The sequence below is a fragment of the Macrosteles quadrilineatus genome, unplaced genomic scaffold (genome assembly GCF_028750875.1).
Source record: "Macrosteles quadrilineatus isolate MER2022 unplaced genomic scaffold, UCM_ALF_1.0 Scaffold_8__2_contigs__length_117827958, whole genome shotgun sequence".
Taxonomy (NCBI): domain Eukaryota; kingdom Metazoa; phylum Arthropoda; class Insecta; order Hemiptera; family Cicadellidae; genus Macrosteles; species Macrosteles quadrilineatus.
The window spans coordinates 86,180,778-86,195,867 of NW_026542601.1; the positions used below are offsets into that span (position 1 = coordinate 86,180,778).

Sequence of the window (15,090 nt, forward strand, 5' to 3'; positions counted from 1 at the left end):
CAAACCTAAACACTCATCTACAATTTTTGGGGTGCAATTATAACATTGTTTAACTACTGGTCCTTAACATTTTACGATGGACACGTGGTTTATCTGATTGGGCTTCACGTAATCAGATAAAATCTGTCAACTAGTTGTTATCACAGAACTACGAAGGTCGTGCGGTCATTGTCCACAAATTATCACACCTGTTTCTATCGCACTATGACGGCCTACACACTGTCACTGGTGGTGGTAGGCCTGTTGTCGGTTGTATGTGTGGTCGACTTATTTGGACCTAAAGTGGTGAGTGAGTTAAAATAAAGAGTTCGTGTAAAGGCATCATTCTGCGATTGATATTTAGCATTCTACTGTTAACTCGTTCTAAATTTTAACATAGTCTTGTTCTAAATTCTCGTACATAGTCCAAGTGAACTGTACGAAAACGTGGTGTTACGGTAAAACTCTGCAGTTATTTTCAAGAACTCGTTTTCAAAATAATACAATGAAACTATTGCTATTCTTAATTTTTTACAGTGGGGCTATCTATCTTCAACCTACATTTATCGTAGAAATTCTGTTAGCATGTCATTTAAACATTATCTTTAATGCAACGCCAGGGCCAACCGATAACACATTCAACTGAGGTGGACAAACGCATTATAAATATTTTCCAGATTAAATTAAAATTATATTAGCCAAAGAAGCATTTATTGTATTTAATTAATGATTGTAAATAAGGCTGGTGTCTACGAACATTTGGCATGTTAGTTTAGTGTGAAACAACTATCACGAATAAAATCACAAAGGTATTAAATGCACTTAACCTTTCACCCCTTGACATTAGTTCGTGGGTATGATCCACACCTTTTTTAGAATTTTAATAATAATTATTTTATCAAAGAAACTCTCAGTTCTATTACAGTTATAGGTTAAAATAATCTCTATTACTACTTTCAGGGGCCTTATAACATCGAGATTGAAAAATTCGCAGACTGTAAGGACCAAGGGTCCCGTAAAATTGTTGTTGGAACCAAAATAACCAAGGTTGGAAGAGGCAAGTATCTGTATAATGAGAACTTCTCATTTCTGGTTCCTGTTGATGACGACTTCAAGGTAACGTGTTGCTGTTGAGTCAATAAAAACTACCGTTATAGAATCGATTTAAGTAATTGTATAAATTAAGTTTTTTAAGCGAATATTCCATCTTGAATCCATTGAATCTTCCATGAAGCTATTACCGTAAGTCTCTTGTAAGACTTCGACCCGGGAAAAATTTATTTTTTTATTTTTTTATACTAATTAATACATATATAAATATAAACTCTCTTTTTTCATAACTTGATTTAATTAAATCGGAACACATTTCGTGCATAATGTCATTTTCAAGTGTAATACTTAGAAATATTACGTTTTTAAATAAATAAGTTCATACAGGGTGGTAGCAAGATTCCGGAACGTTTTAATATAGTTTTAACAATTTTATATGGAATTGTATGGATTATTACTACTATTAACAAAGGTATGGATTGGTATTTAATATGACCACGACGTAAACATTTGTATAAAGAGTTCTTACGCACCAAAACAATGCCCACCTAATGTGCCACTGTGACTGTGGATTGGGGTTGAATCAAAATTTCATATAGAAAATGCATACATAGTCAATAAATAATATATTTTCAAAAAGTATGATCTATGTTAACCCGTGAATAACTTAATCCAGAAGATGATTCGGAAATCCTTTGTGGTTTTTTGGGCAAAGTTTTTTTTTATGTAAATATACATACTTTTAGGAAATTTTGTTCACCTTCATTTATATATGACCGAATGTACGAGGCAATTATCTTACCAATTATAATGTAATCATAGGCATCTATAAATCAAATAATTCACACTCATTAAAGCGTCACAATGGTTTGTTAAATTGTTTAATTGTGAACGATACATATAAATAGGCTACTTAAAACATAAATTTTATAGAACTTATTACTCAATATTCCGTTTAAAAGGACTGTTCATACAATACCAATGTTATTAAGGAAACATACTATGTATACACAATTTAATGAGTTTTGTACTACAACATATAAAAAACACACCCATTATACTCGTATAAAATGAAAAAAATACTATGATTTTTTCATGCAATAAGGTCTAACATATATTTTCAGCTTTAAGGTTACACAAATAATATAAGGTTCATTTTTATTTTTTTAATAAAACACTTGTTGCAAATATTTTAGTTCATTTAATTGTTATTCATTTCAGGAATAACGGGTTTAAACAACAACATTTTGAACAGTAAACGTGTGTTTCTTGCAGGAAATCATTGAAATTCAGAAATGGGGAAATGGCGGCTGGATACCAAAATACATGGAGGTGAAATTGAAAAACTGCGATGAAATTTTTAATGTACTCAAAGACATGTACAAAAGCTTAATGAGGTCTGCGGGTGTTAATTTAGAGAAGTGTCCTATGCCTATGGTAAGTAAAAACTGTACTTGAATCACGGACATTTACACATTTACACGTAATAATAAATTAGGCTCCTTATATACTCTGTGGCGAACCGCACGCCGCTGCGTTCGACGGCGGCGCTGCATGTTTGTGCGGCGGCCATGGCATCGGGGAGGAGGGCTACCAACTTGGGATTTTTTTTTCACCACACTACTAGTGTTGATTGAGTCCCTTCGACATCCCTGAGCTTGTAGTCCTCTGATGAACAACCCCACAAACTTGGTCTAGATTTCATTTCGTTGATGAACTGTTCAATGTTGACTTCAGTCGTAGTAGGTTTTGTCATTTTGCATACACAAAACTTGCAAACTGATGCTCAGAAAAGAAAAAAAAAACCACCGACCACACCGGCAACAGAAAATGATGGAGGCAAGGCAGTACCGTTGGGCTAAGTTTGTTTTGATCAGCTGGCAGCACTTGACAACGCCACTGCGGCGCGCCGCAGAGTATAAAAGGGCCTTAAGAAGACTTTGCTTGGAACTTTTGTTCCGCTTATCACCTCCAATTCCCACTGGAATCAAAAAATGTCTACCAAACAGGAAACTTGTTGGAAGCCAGATTTATAATTAGCTAATCAAAATAGTATTTAGCTGTTTTAAAAGTCGGGTCTCAGTAAACACCACTTTTATTCAACACCAGCCATACTACCTTGAGGCAAAAATCTTGAAATTAAATTATCAAAAATCCATCAAAATATTGCCGTTGGTTTTTTAGTTTTGAAAACACATTCCCCAAAATATTCTACGTCCTATTTTAAATTTTTGACTGGGTGTAGTTAACGAATTTCTCGTCCTTCCTCAATCACTTAGCGTATACCTGATCATGTGACCACAACTTTATGACAGGGCTTTTGTTGTTACCGTTTACCGTCTTACGGCCTACCCCTGCAAATTAAATACATTGAAAAACTTTTCCAGTTTGTGGCGGTACTAAAAAATCTCTACTTTGAGCAAATGGTTTTGGCTGGCGTGTCCTAAGGCTTCTGTGTCTTTGCGCGATTGCTGGTGCGTGTGCGGGCGAATATGTGAACGTTTGTTTGTTATTTCTTTTTATAATAATTATTATTTTGTTGAATTGAATTGTTATTTCATTTGTTCTTAATTTGTTAAATATGCAGATTTATATTAGATTAAGAAATCTCATTGTATTTTTTTTCTTTGTATTTATGTATATCAGGTTAAGTGTAAGAAAGGGCCATGTGGCCCTAACTTTGCCTGGGTAAATAAAGAACTTTGGAATATACAAATGTCTTGTGTTTGCAGGGAAACTACACGGCTAAAGACGTAATCATCGAGTTGAACGTTGAAAAAACCATACCTGTCATGGAGTATGGAAAGTATCGAGCACTTATGAATCTCATATATAAAGATGAGAAAGTTGGATGTGTGATGATCTACGGTGAAGTGATCCCCAAGTCTTTAGGATAATCGCAAAACCATGGTGAAGATGTTATCCCAAATAAATGGATTACTGTTTGCACTATTACAATATTTTCACTGATTTTCTTACCTTGCACCAATCCTGTATCATACCGGCAGACTCCACAGCCGGTTTGAGATAGGCTTTTTATATTAGACTAGCTGTAACCCGCGGGCTTTGCCCCGTTTAACTTCTTTATTTTCAAGATTATCTCGTTCGCATGGCTCAATCACGTCCTGGTTGAAGTTTGTTCGCTACGCTCACTCACCTTTAGGTTGGAGCTCGTTCGCTGCGCTCAATTGCCTTAAGGTTAGCTAGTTCGCTACGCTAACTCGCCTCCAGGTTGAAGTTCGTTCGCTACGCTCACTCACCTTTTGGTTGCAAATTAGCTGTTGTCATAAATGTAAAAGAAATAATAGTGCTGCACCCTGTTGGTAATCCTTGTAACTTTAATGCTATTGAACATCATAGAACAGAACCAACTTGTTTAATTGAAACAGCTGTTAAGATTCAATAATTCCATTTCTCATAAGGTTAACATGGGAAACTCCAGAGCCACTAGGGCGGAGCCCGAAAGGATTTTTGAAATAAGAATATGCCTATATGTTAATCGGGAATGTGAGCTATCATCATGCCAAATTTCAGCCCAATCCGACCAGTATTTTTCGAGTTTACTTTTCCCATACACACATACAGCAACCACCTCTTTTTTATAATAGTATAGATTGACCAGTAGGCGTGCTGCGATGTTGCTGCTAAGACATACAAGACATAACTCACTGATTATAAGCTCCAGCTCCATTGTATGAGACTGAAATCCACACGGATACAACACTGATTATAATTAACCTTCTATCGTCATTCAAACATCTAATATAGGATTCCCAAGTCAGTTTTAAAGCTATAGAGTAAAGTCCGCTACTTTAAAGGAAGTTTTAATATCCCTAAATTTTCCCTAGATTATTGGATATCCAGGGGCCATTCCGAGCCCAAAATAAAAACTGGAACCAAACAAGGACTGCTTTACCAATCGGTCAAAAAAAATAAATTCAATGTTATCAAGATTAGTAATCATAGCCTACATTTTATTTCATGAACAAATTACTAACTTTACTTTGTTCTGAATTTATGGCAATAAAATACGATGAAATGTGTGTTAAATATTTTTACGTTTCGGGTAGAATAAAAACAACAAATAATCCCAGAAGTAATGTTACGTGAAGATTTAAACCCTCGTCACAAGAGCGCTGAAACGCATGGTTATTCCCAGAAGTTGAGTTGTGTATTCTTTACATTTAAGAACTACATTTAAGAAGTTCTTATTATTCTAGTTCTACATTTAAATCATGATGATGTTATTGAATACAAATGTAGAAAAAAAAATTATTTTTTTAAATTGTTTTCATGAAATAGTACTTATAAAATTTATTGAATATTTAAATTTGTTTCAATTTATAGATTATTAGTTAGTATTTATTTTTACAATCCAATTGCTACTATTTATAACGTATCAAAAACTAAGAGAAAGGCTGAGGTCGGGTTGTTTAACTATGTTGTAATGGAAAAAAGATTGATAAAGTTGGTTCATACATATGGGACCTTAGTAGGCCTATACCAACGGATGCTTTAGTGTTTTCATTTTAAATCGGTGTTTTCTTTACTTTTGGGGGTTTTATCCTACAAATAAAAATATGTATGATTAATTTTAATTTTTCAAACACAAACGAAAAAAAAAACACAATTCCAACAAGTACAAATTGTAAATAAAATCAACTATTCTTAATCTTAGAAGGATTGTTATTTTTAATAAGTAATAACTTTGTAAAATGTACAATGTAATTACAGTGTAAATTGCACACTGTAATATACAAATTAGACAGAGAGTGTAAATAAGTGATGTTCAGCTATGCCACATTTCTTGACATAACAAATTGAAATAACGTTAGTTTGCTATCATACCATTTCTACCATACGTCACTAAAGGTCTACACAATCGCTGAGATTTTTTCATATAAAACAACAGAATATAAACCAGTAATCGTCACAGTTTATAATCCCTTGGTGAAACATAACGAATTCAATCAGTGTCGTCCACAATCACGTTGTAACTCCGCTGAGAGAATGAACAATGAGTCAATCTTTGCTGGTGAAAGGATGAACATTTATGCCTACTTATTTTGAATTTTAAATGACGATTGAGTCTGCCTCTTGATTGCCTAATTTTGAATGTCTCCTAAATTAAGGTCCTAGTTTTTTTTCTTCTACATGAGCAAGTGACAGTTTACCGATTAAATTTACCACTATTGATAAGTTAGTTTACTCACGGTTATAACATTCTTTTGTGAGATAAAATAAATACAGTAAAACACCCATGTAACAAAAGTATAATACGCACATAGTGTTGTACCTATCTTAAACAACTGATTAATACTACTTTTAAACAACAAGTGGCGGTCATGTTGAATATATATAATCCATCAGCTGTTTTTGGAGTATTCCTTGCAAAGGAACACTTTGGGGACCGATTTGCAATTGAGAATGTTCAAAAAATTACAAATAGCTCTATTACGAATCAAGTTATTTGTATACATGTTAAAATGTTATACTACTATTGCACTTATTTTGTTGTGATACTGTGTCTATAACTTTTTTAGTAAAGAACAACTATATATGAAAGATGTGTAGTGCCTTAGCCTACACAACCAACTAGTACCTGCTACTAACCAATACAAGTACGTAGACTTCTCATCCAATTGTAAATGTTTAAAATCGTTTTTCGTTCTGGTGACCGGGGCTATAGAATACATTCTATAGCCCCGGCTGGTGACACTGATTTTGAGTGACAACGAAATTTTGTTTGTATTATTTTAGGGTTAATTTAAGATTTGTGCGTAATTGTTTGGTTAAATAACTAGGAGACGAGTTATTGTTTTTGATTTGATCGTTTTATTTGGTTTAAATCTATGATGTTTAAAATTATTCAAATAACAAGAAACAAATTGTAAACAAAACACGACCTTTACAGTACACAGGACAGATATAACAATAAAATTGGCTTCAGCTGTTCCAAGGATGAGTAATCTAGTAAGGCAGTATGTTTTATCTATGGTAGTTCTTACTGAATGTGTCTAATATTAGCGTTTTTTTCTACAGCTTAGTTTGGTGATATTGTTTGCATTTAACACTCCATGCTAAGTGATAACGCGATTAAAATAATTATTTATTTGCTTAAGAAACCATTCTCCACAAAATTACGTGTTTTCAAATATCAATCTGTTTAAATAAATCTTGGTACGTTTTAAAAAAGTAATTATTTAATTACAATATTTTATGAAATTTATTTAAATCGTTCATTTATTCATTGTTCTAGCATTAACGACGTAATCCTAGGTAGCCTAGAAAATGGAGATTTAAACTCGAGATTTACATTACTGTCCTCGACTACATAATTGAATGCCCGTGATTTACAAATCTCAAGGGTTTACGAGAACCAGAAATGTAAAAGGGATCGTCAAAAGATTGTATTATATCTGTGCGGGCAGAGTATTATGAATTTTTATACGTGAGCGTGGATATCTACTTAAGGTACAGCTGAAATTTCACTGTTGAATTTCTATGTTTTGGGCCTTCCTGGTGTTTTACTCGTGCACCTTCTCTCCCCTAAGGTGAGCTACCAAGTTACCCTTCAATTGGGTCAGGATGCAAAGTACGTATAGTGTGAGCACCCCTGGTCCCTTGAAGAAAAACTGGCAGTGATCCACATACCCAGCCGATGGTCATCATTATTTAAATCCTTAAGGCCGTCTTTTGCAAGAACAGCATCTTCAGCCGCTGAGAAGTACCCCCACGATACTAGTAAATACTCAATGGGTCACATGGATATGAAATAAGGCATAGTTTACTGATAATAGAGAAGCATCTGGAATTTCAGATTTAAGTTTTCTGAGAAGATAGAGGATTTGAGATAGCTTAACATACCTGCGAGATATGTTGGTTCCAACTTAGCCTGGTATCCACCATGAATCCTAGAAGCCTTGCTGCGCTCTCTTCCTTAACTCTCCGTTTCAGCGTGCAGACTAGTGACGGTTTTGTCATCATTAACTTAAGGTGGTAAGCCACATACCAATCCTTGGCTTTTTCAAGCAGGTCTTCAGCCTCTGTTGGTAGATGGAGAAAATTAGCATCCCTGGTCAACAACTTTGTATCATCTGCAAATAATAGAGTTTTTTCGTTTGAATGTAGTTCATTTATCATTATTGTAAAGAGGAGAGGGCCTAGAACTGATCCTTGAGGCATGCCGTGTGAGAGATAGCCCACGCTGGAAAGGGCCCCTCGCAGAGCCACAACCTGCTTACGATACCCCAGATAGCCCAAATGACTCAACAATGACAAAGTAAACTATTGCAACTCTACCCCGCGGCGCTTCCGTGACGCTCACAACGGACTTGGCTCACTCTCCGCCTAAGGGACCTCTACAATGGTTAGTTTCTTTACATCGATGGTTTCACCAATCTTATAGTGTGTGACTAATTTAGATCTCAAAAATAACATTAAGTACCTTTCAAGTTAAACGCTTTACCATTTCAATTCTCACTAGCTACATCACTCGAATTAACCCCATACTAATCACAGGTTATGAAAGTGAATTTTGAATAGAGTTTTTTTTTTAATAGGGTATCTAAATTGCTCTTTATGGTGTAGATCCAAAAACAATACTGTAAATGAAATGTTAATTTATCGTTCTATTAATCTAATAACTGCAATAAAGAAAAATCATCTTTTAAACATAAAAGTAAAATGTACAATTCGTTTTGCCTTGGAAACGAGTTTTACACCCTATATAAATGCATGATTTTTCGCACGGGTTTCCTCGTAACAATTAGTTCACAATCTTGTTTTTAGCGAATTTCCCATATAGGGAATAAGCTATTACCGTAGTAGAGACTCATGGTATGACCTGGACGCGGGACCGATTTTTTTTCGTTTTGAGGTCCCTAGAGGCCAAAAACACCATCCGTTCAAATTCATATATATATATATGTGTCCGTCAGCACGATAACTCGAGAAAAAATGATCCGATTTTGATGAAATTTGGTACAAACGTGTAAACGTACGTTTATTCGAACGAGTTCGCGATCCAGCATGATTGGACCATGGGAACGGGGGTTTACGGGGGGTTTTATGGGGTAAAAATAGGTTTTTCCCATTTTTGACCCAAAAAACATAAAATTTAGCAATTTCTTTCCAAACCATTTTGTAGAGCTTAAAAAAGCAAATAATTTAGTATATTGAAGCGTTATTATGCGCCTAATGGTTACGGAGAAAATTCCAAAAAATTGTAAATTTAAAATTCCCATGTTATTCTTATGGAGAATAAGTAAACTGTTGTACTTTGCTTGTTTGTGAACATATTTTGATCAAATTTAGAAAAAGTTTTTATTTCTTACTAACTATTCTCATTTTACAAAAAAAAAGTTCTACCCTCCCTGATGCAGCAAACCGAAGTACTTGTTAAACTAATTCAATTTAAATCAAGAATAAATGTTATATTTTTAAGTAGACATTTCAGTGTAGATCCAATCAGTCAAATGGAAATTCGCTTAGTCTGCAGGTTTGCTGCGGCGGGGGTATTTTTGTATTACAGAGGTTATAGTTATACGGCTATTTTGACAAGTGATATTTAAAATTTAACCAAGGACATTTGATTTGCCTGAGTAGGCCTAGTACACGATCAGATGACACATGTCAACTAGTCGTCATCACGCAGCTACGAAGGTCGTGCTATTGTTGTCCATAAAACAATCACAACTCTATATATCGCACTATGACGGTGTACACACTGTCACTGGTGGTGGTAGGCTTGTTGTCGGTCACAAGCGTGGTCGACTTATTTGGACCCAAAATGGTGAGTGACGTTATAATATAGTTTGTGTATTACTCATTGGGCAGAGTGTTCCCTTATTCTATGTAGTCCAGCTTAACATTATTAAAATTTGATACAGGAAAGCTTTGTAGGTTTTCTCTAGATCCACTGTTACATTACAATTCATGTTAAAGCCGTTATGAAGCAAGAAGATCACCATCACTGGACCTTTAAAGTGTACTCTAAAAATAAATGAAATTCTAGAGGATGATGCCCTAAATAAAATTACAAATTTAGCACAAAAAAAATACAAAGACAGGCAGGTAACAGCTACAAAACTTTTACGATCACTGAGTTTCTACATTTTTTACACATTCGCAGTAAATCATATGATTTACAATACTTTACTGAATGGTATAAACATAATATGTTGTATGTTATTAATGACATTATTAGTTTTAGTTAAATAAAGCATTTATTGTATATGTATACATAATAAATAAACATCATACATTTGGTCATGTATGTATGTGTTCTACCAAACTTATATTTTCTATCATTAGAGAACGACTTTTCAAAATCTTTTGTGTGAAAAAATAGTTGTATATTTTGATGTTGTATTACGATATTTAATCTACAAATATCGGCGTAACATAGAAAGACGAAAACATGAGTTTTGAAATTTACTTCTTTTACCGTACTTAAACCCTTAAACTTTTAACCTTTTACATTACTTCACACACGTTTTTTTTTTTAATTTTTCGGGTTTTAGGTAAAAACTATACCTAATCTCTATTACTACTTTCAGGGGCCTTATTACCTCGAAATTGAAAGATTTGCAGACTGTAAAGACCAAGGGTCCCGTAAAATTGTTGTTGGAACCAAAATAACCAAGGCTGGCAGAGGGAAGTATCTGTTTAAAGAGAACTTCACATTTCTGGTTCCTGTCGATAATGACTTCAAGGTAACGTGTTGCTGTTATAAATCTAATAAATCTAATAAAATCTACCGTAATAGAATCGATTTTGTGTCTTTATTTAGATAATAATTGTCTAAATTAAGTTCCTTTTAGCGGATTTTCCATACAGTCCTTATAGTATAACTATGGAGAAAGTATTGTTTTCGTCAAAGTTTTCTAGTTTGGGTTTTGGGTGGGTATATTCATTTTAGGTTCCTCTTAACACCTTAAGAGGACCTTACTTCCTTAGTAACCTTTTAAGTGTTGTATCGGTGTTTCTGAATGTTTAGATACGTACAGAGAGCTACAGACCACACCCGTGGTCCGATTTTAATGATATCTAGTATGTGGGTACAAATCCTTAGTATCTACAGGTTTGATTTCTTTTAATGGTGATGTTCCCATACAAACCAATTAATATTTAAAAATGAAATTTGCACAAAAACTGCCCAAAACTATTTTGATTAAAATTTATTGTTTAATGGGATACCTACCATGAGTAGTAAACTTAATCGACTTAACCGACAGCAGTTCAATTAATAGGACTGCTGTCGGTGGACACGGTCATACCGATTATGACGGAGGGTGAGGACAATTGGACCTGTGTGTCACATTATATCCAGGGTATTCTCCGCGCCAAGAAGATCGACCTTGACCGGGATGCGGTTGTAGGTCATTAAGAATCGAAATGCCAGAAACGGTGAGAGCCCTGAGGGCTTAGGTCACATGTTGGCCTGACTTGAAGTAATGTGACAAACAATTCCAGGTCTGTGTCCAACAGAGTAGAGGGGGTTTTTTAGTGAGTAGTCTGACAATTTTCAGGAGTCTCACACTACAGGCTGGCTACCTGTGTGCGTAAAAGCATTTTCCCTCCTCTCCCTAAAAAAAAACAGTAAACTTAATGTGTTTTGGTCTACATTATAATTATTTAAAAATATATTATGAATTCAAATCAATTATACTGGTATCCTAGTAAGGCTAGAGCCTTATAAATACTAAAAACATGAAGTAATTCAAAGAAAAGATTATAAATATCATTTAATAATAAACACTTTTGTTTAAAGTATGAACGACAATTAATTAAATTAAAACCCAAACAAGAAGTCAGGTGACCCTATGGCAATTAAATTGTATATTATAAATTATAGCAAAGGCAGTAAGTAGCAGACTCATATAAATGGTAAAAATATATATCTAAGGGACTATAGGTTAAAACAACATAAATGTTTGAACCGACCACGTGTGTTTCTTAAAGGAACACGTTGAACTTCAGAAATGGGGAAATGGCGGCTGGAGACCAAAATACATGGAGATGAAATTTAAGAACTGCGATGAAATTTTTAATGTACTCAAAGACATGTACAAAAATTTGATGAAGTCTGCGGGTGTTAATTTGGAGAAGTGTCCTATCCCTGCGGTGAGTAATAATATTATTTAAATTACGGAAATTAATACAGGATCGTTAATTGAAAATAGTCTAATTAAGAAGACTTTGCCAAGAAATGTTATCCCACACGTCACCTCTAATTGTAAAAATCTTTTTATCACGATAATAAGGATCGCAAATTTTTGAGAGAATCGTAAGCCACATACTTGAATGAAAGGCTTGATGTCAAACTTGCCCGAAAATTATAATTTTGTCTTACAAACCATCTCCTAAGGGCACGAACCTCAATTAAAGGACCAAATTTAATCATATTTAAAATATTACAGATGCATCAGCTGTTTGGTTGGTTTCAAAGTTTGTTTGTTCACTTTTCCCTGAGTTTATATTTTGATTCCCATTGTAGATGCTTACATCTATCTATCTATCTATTGATAGAACAAAACCAACAAACACGTAACATCTCGTAACGTGTTTATGTAACAAACACGTAACAGGCACGTGACATCTATAACTCCTATATACTTAATAGGCCAACATTCAATTTGTGATGGTTGTTTTGGAGTTGCCACGCACCTATTCACCATGTGTCGTTGGATAGGTTGTAGCTCGTAGATTTGCCATCAAACAAACCATTTTTGAAATACCATCAGGGCTCTGTCCCACTGGCCTTCAAAGTTTCCATGTATTGTTAGGGAGAAAATTGTTGTTTACATTTGAACAGCTGATGCATACTTCGAAATTGACATAAATTTTTGAAACAGCTGATTATATTACAAACGAAATTAATGGAAATATATTGATGACATGAAAATTTATGAATTTAAAAGGTAAAGAATTTATGTTTCACAGCATAACGTTTTTCGAAAGGTTAAATGGATTTAAAAGTCAAGATACATTATATCCATTATTTGTTGTTTCTTTTTAAGATATTTGTTTTATTTAAAATGAATAACAGCATATTATTTAATGAGTGCTGGATATCGATGTCAAAGGAACAATGATTTGATTTCTTTTTCAAGAAGAAATCACGGTAATTCCCTGCATTATTATTACCTGCACGTTCCTGTATGATTGTTTAAGATAGGTGCTCAACAATAATGATCAAAAGTTCTTGATATTTGTTGTAAACATGTTTTCAATCATCGAAAAGATTATTTGACTATATAGAATACGTAGGGATGGACGGTTCCCAAAATTTCAGGGCATTTTCAGGGGAAATATATATTAAGTTTCAAGAGGGCATACATTTAATTTGGAATTTTCCAGATCTATATATTTAATAGGCAAATGTGAATTTGTTGATATTTGTTTTGTAGCTGTCACGCTACTAATCATCATGTCCAAGGTGTCGTTGGATAGGGGTTGAGGTATGTAAACTGCAAACTTATCTAGGCCTTCTACAATCTCCATGTTTTCCAACAAAACCAAAATACCCAAAATCACCAAATAAAAAAATAAAAATCCTTCTTCCACTGTGTCTGGATTGCGCACGATGTCGTGCACCAGGTTCGCTACTTACAATTAAGCTATAAGTTTAATCTGATCACACAGCTTAACGCAAATGCACAAGAGATTTACATTAAAATAAGAAATAAATACGAATGAGATTTTCCTGCATGGCAAGTTATTGTAACTGTTTTTTACAGTACATTTATTGACCCACTTTATGATCTTAAGTATCTTGCCCAGCTGAGCAAGGGCAGAACAACTAGTAAAAGAATGAAATCTGTACCAAACAGGAAGATTTTACATCTGGAGAAAGTATTAGTGTAGTTTTTATGTCCCAAAGCCGGTTCCTAATCATGCTAATCAAAACGGCACTTAACTGTCTTTAACTGTCAGAAAAGGTGCCCCAGTAAAAACCACCTTACACCGGACACACTTACTATGAAGCCCCAAATATAACTAAACCGCCACACTAAGATGAGTCTCTTAAGATAACTGTTATCTTTCATGGATTCCCCATATTTATACGTGTATCCAATCATCCAATAATTATTGTTAGAGAGTATTATAGAAAAATTAAAAAATCTTGTTATTGCAGGGGAACTACACGGCTAAAGATTTCATCATCGAGTTGAACGTTGAAAAAGCTATACCTGTCATGGAGTATGGAAAGTATCGAGCAATTATGAATCTCATATATAAAGATGAGAAAGTTGGATGTATGATGTTCTACCTTGAAGTGATCCCCAAGTCTTTAGCATGATCAAAAAACGCGTTTCTGAAGTCATTACAAATAAATGTATTAAGTTTGGCACCATTAAAATATTTTCACTGATTGTCCCTTACATCCATCCTGCCCCATGTCATGCAACATTCTATTACATTGGCCAGTTAAACGGAATAAAGACGTAATGTAATAATGCTGCCAAGACATACAAGATATCTCTAATTGATTAAGAGTTCCATTAAATGAGGCTGAGATAGGCTGCTTAAAATATTTTATTTTCTTTCAACTGACGAGTCTGGGAGACACTTAACAATGATATTCGCAAAAGGTTTATCTGATCGTATCAATGTAATATTAGGAGCTCCACAAGGCTCTCTCCTGGGACCCTGTTTGTTTTAATTTATTCATGAACGATATTGGTGAGGTATTTGAGTGCAAGTTTTCGTTGTTCGAAGATGATACTAAGCTTTTTCATGTGCTGAACGTCCCGGAAGATGGACTGCAACGCTCTCTTGATAATGTCCTCAGTAATAAGTATTTAGTGCACTAATAATATGATGCAACTTAATGCTAGTAAATACATGGCTTTTTCCTTCTACCGGAGAGATTCCATCGTGCAGATTGATTATGAAGTTCAACTTATGAGTATTAAACGTTGTGAGACTGTTAATACTGTTATTTTGTTGGTAACTTAACACATCTCTTACTCCTGATGACCCGTGTTTTAATGTCTGCCTGTGGGTATATCTTATTGTTTTTTGCAAATTAAAGTTTAAATGTGTAAAGTGTTT

At 34.3% G+C, this 15,090-nt stretch overlaps 2 protein-coding genes across 2 annotated transcripts; both read left to right on the plus strand.

Annotated features, from left to right (window-relative positions):
• Nucleotides 1-204: 204 nt before the first annotated feature.
• Nucleotides 205-3,949, plus strand: LOC128999364 (uncharacterized). The gene is made up of 4 exons (XM_054425830.1): nucleotides 205-285; nucleotides 940-1,095; nucleotides 2,305-2,466; nucleotides 3,762-3,949. The coding sequence occupies exons 1-4, from the start codon at nucleotides 205-207 to the stop codon at nucleotides 3,924-3,926; spliced, it is 564 nt and encodes a 187-aa protein (XP_054281805.1). The 3' UTR covers nucleotides 3,927-3,949.
• Nucleotides 3,950-9,742: 5,793 nt separating this feature from the next.
• Nucleotides 9,743-14,350, plus strand: LOC129000528 (uncharacterized). The gene is made up of 4 exons (XM_054427490.1): nucleotides 9,743-9,823; nucleotides 10,590-10,745; nucleotides 11,995-12,156; nucleotides 14,171-14,350. The coding sequence occupies exons 1-4, from the start codon at nucleotides 9,743-9,745 to the stop codon at nucleotides 14,333-14,335; spliced, it is 564 nt and encodes a 187-aa protein (XP_054283465.1). The 3' UTR covers nucleotides 14,336-14,350.
• Nucleotides 14,351-15,090: the final 740 nt, after the last annotated feature.

What these genes read in the sequence shown, in the direction of transcription:
- LOC129000528 (XM_054427490.1), top strand. Translation starts at nt 9,743, where the DNA reads ATGACGGTGTACACACTGTCACTGGTGGTGGTAGGCTTGTTGTCGGTC. An exon ending in ACTTATTTGGACCCAAAATG is followed by an intron (nt 9,824 to 10,589) that starts GTGAGTGACGTT and finishes TACTACTTTCAG; the next exon opens with GGGCCTTATTACCTCGAAAT. An exon ending in AGAAGTGTCCTATCCCTGCG is followed by an intron (nt 12,157 to 14,170) that starts GTGAGTAATAAT and finishes TTGTTATTGCAG; the next exon opens with GGGAACTACACGGCTAAAGA.
- LOC128999364 (XM_054425830.1), top strand. Translation starts at nt 205, where the DNA reads ATGACGGCCTACACACTGTCACTGGTGGTGGTAGGCCTGTTGTCGGTT. An exon ending in ACTTATTTGGACCTAAAGTG is followed by an intron (nt 286 to 939) that starts GTGAGTGAGTTA and finishes TACTACTTTCAG; the next exon opens with GGGCCTTATAACATCGAGAT. An exon ending in AGAAGTGTCCTATGCCTATG is followed by an intron (nt 2,467 to 3,761) that starts GTAAGTAAAAAC and finishes TTGTGTTTGCAG; the next exon opens with GGAAACTACACGGCTAAAGA.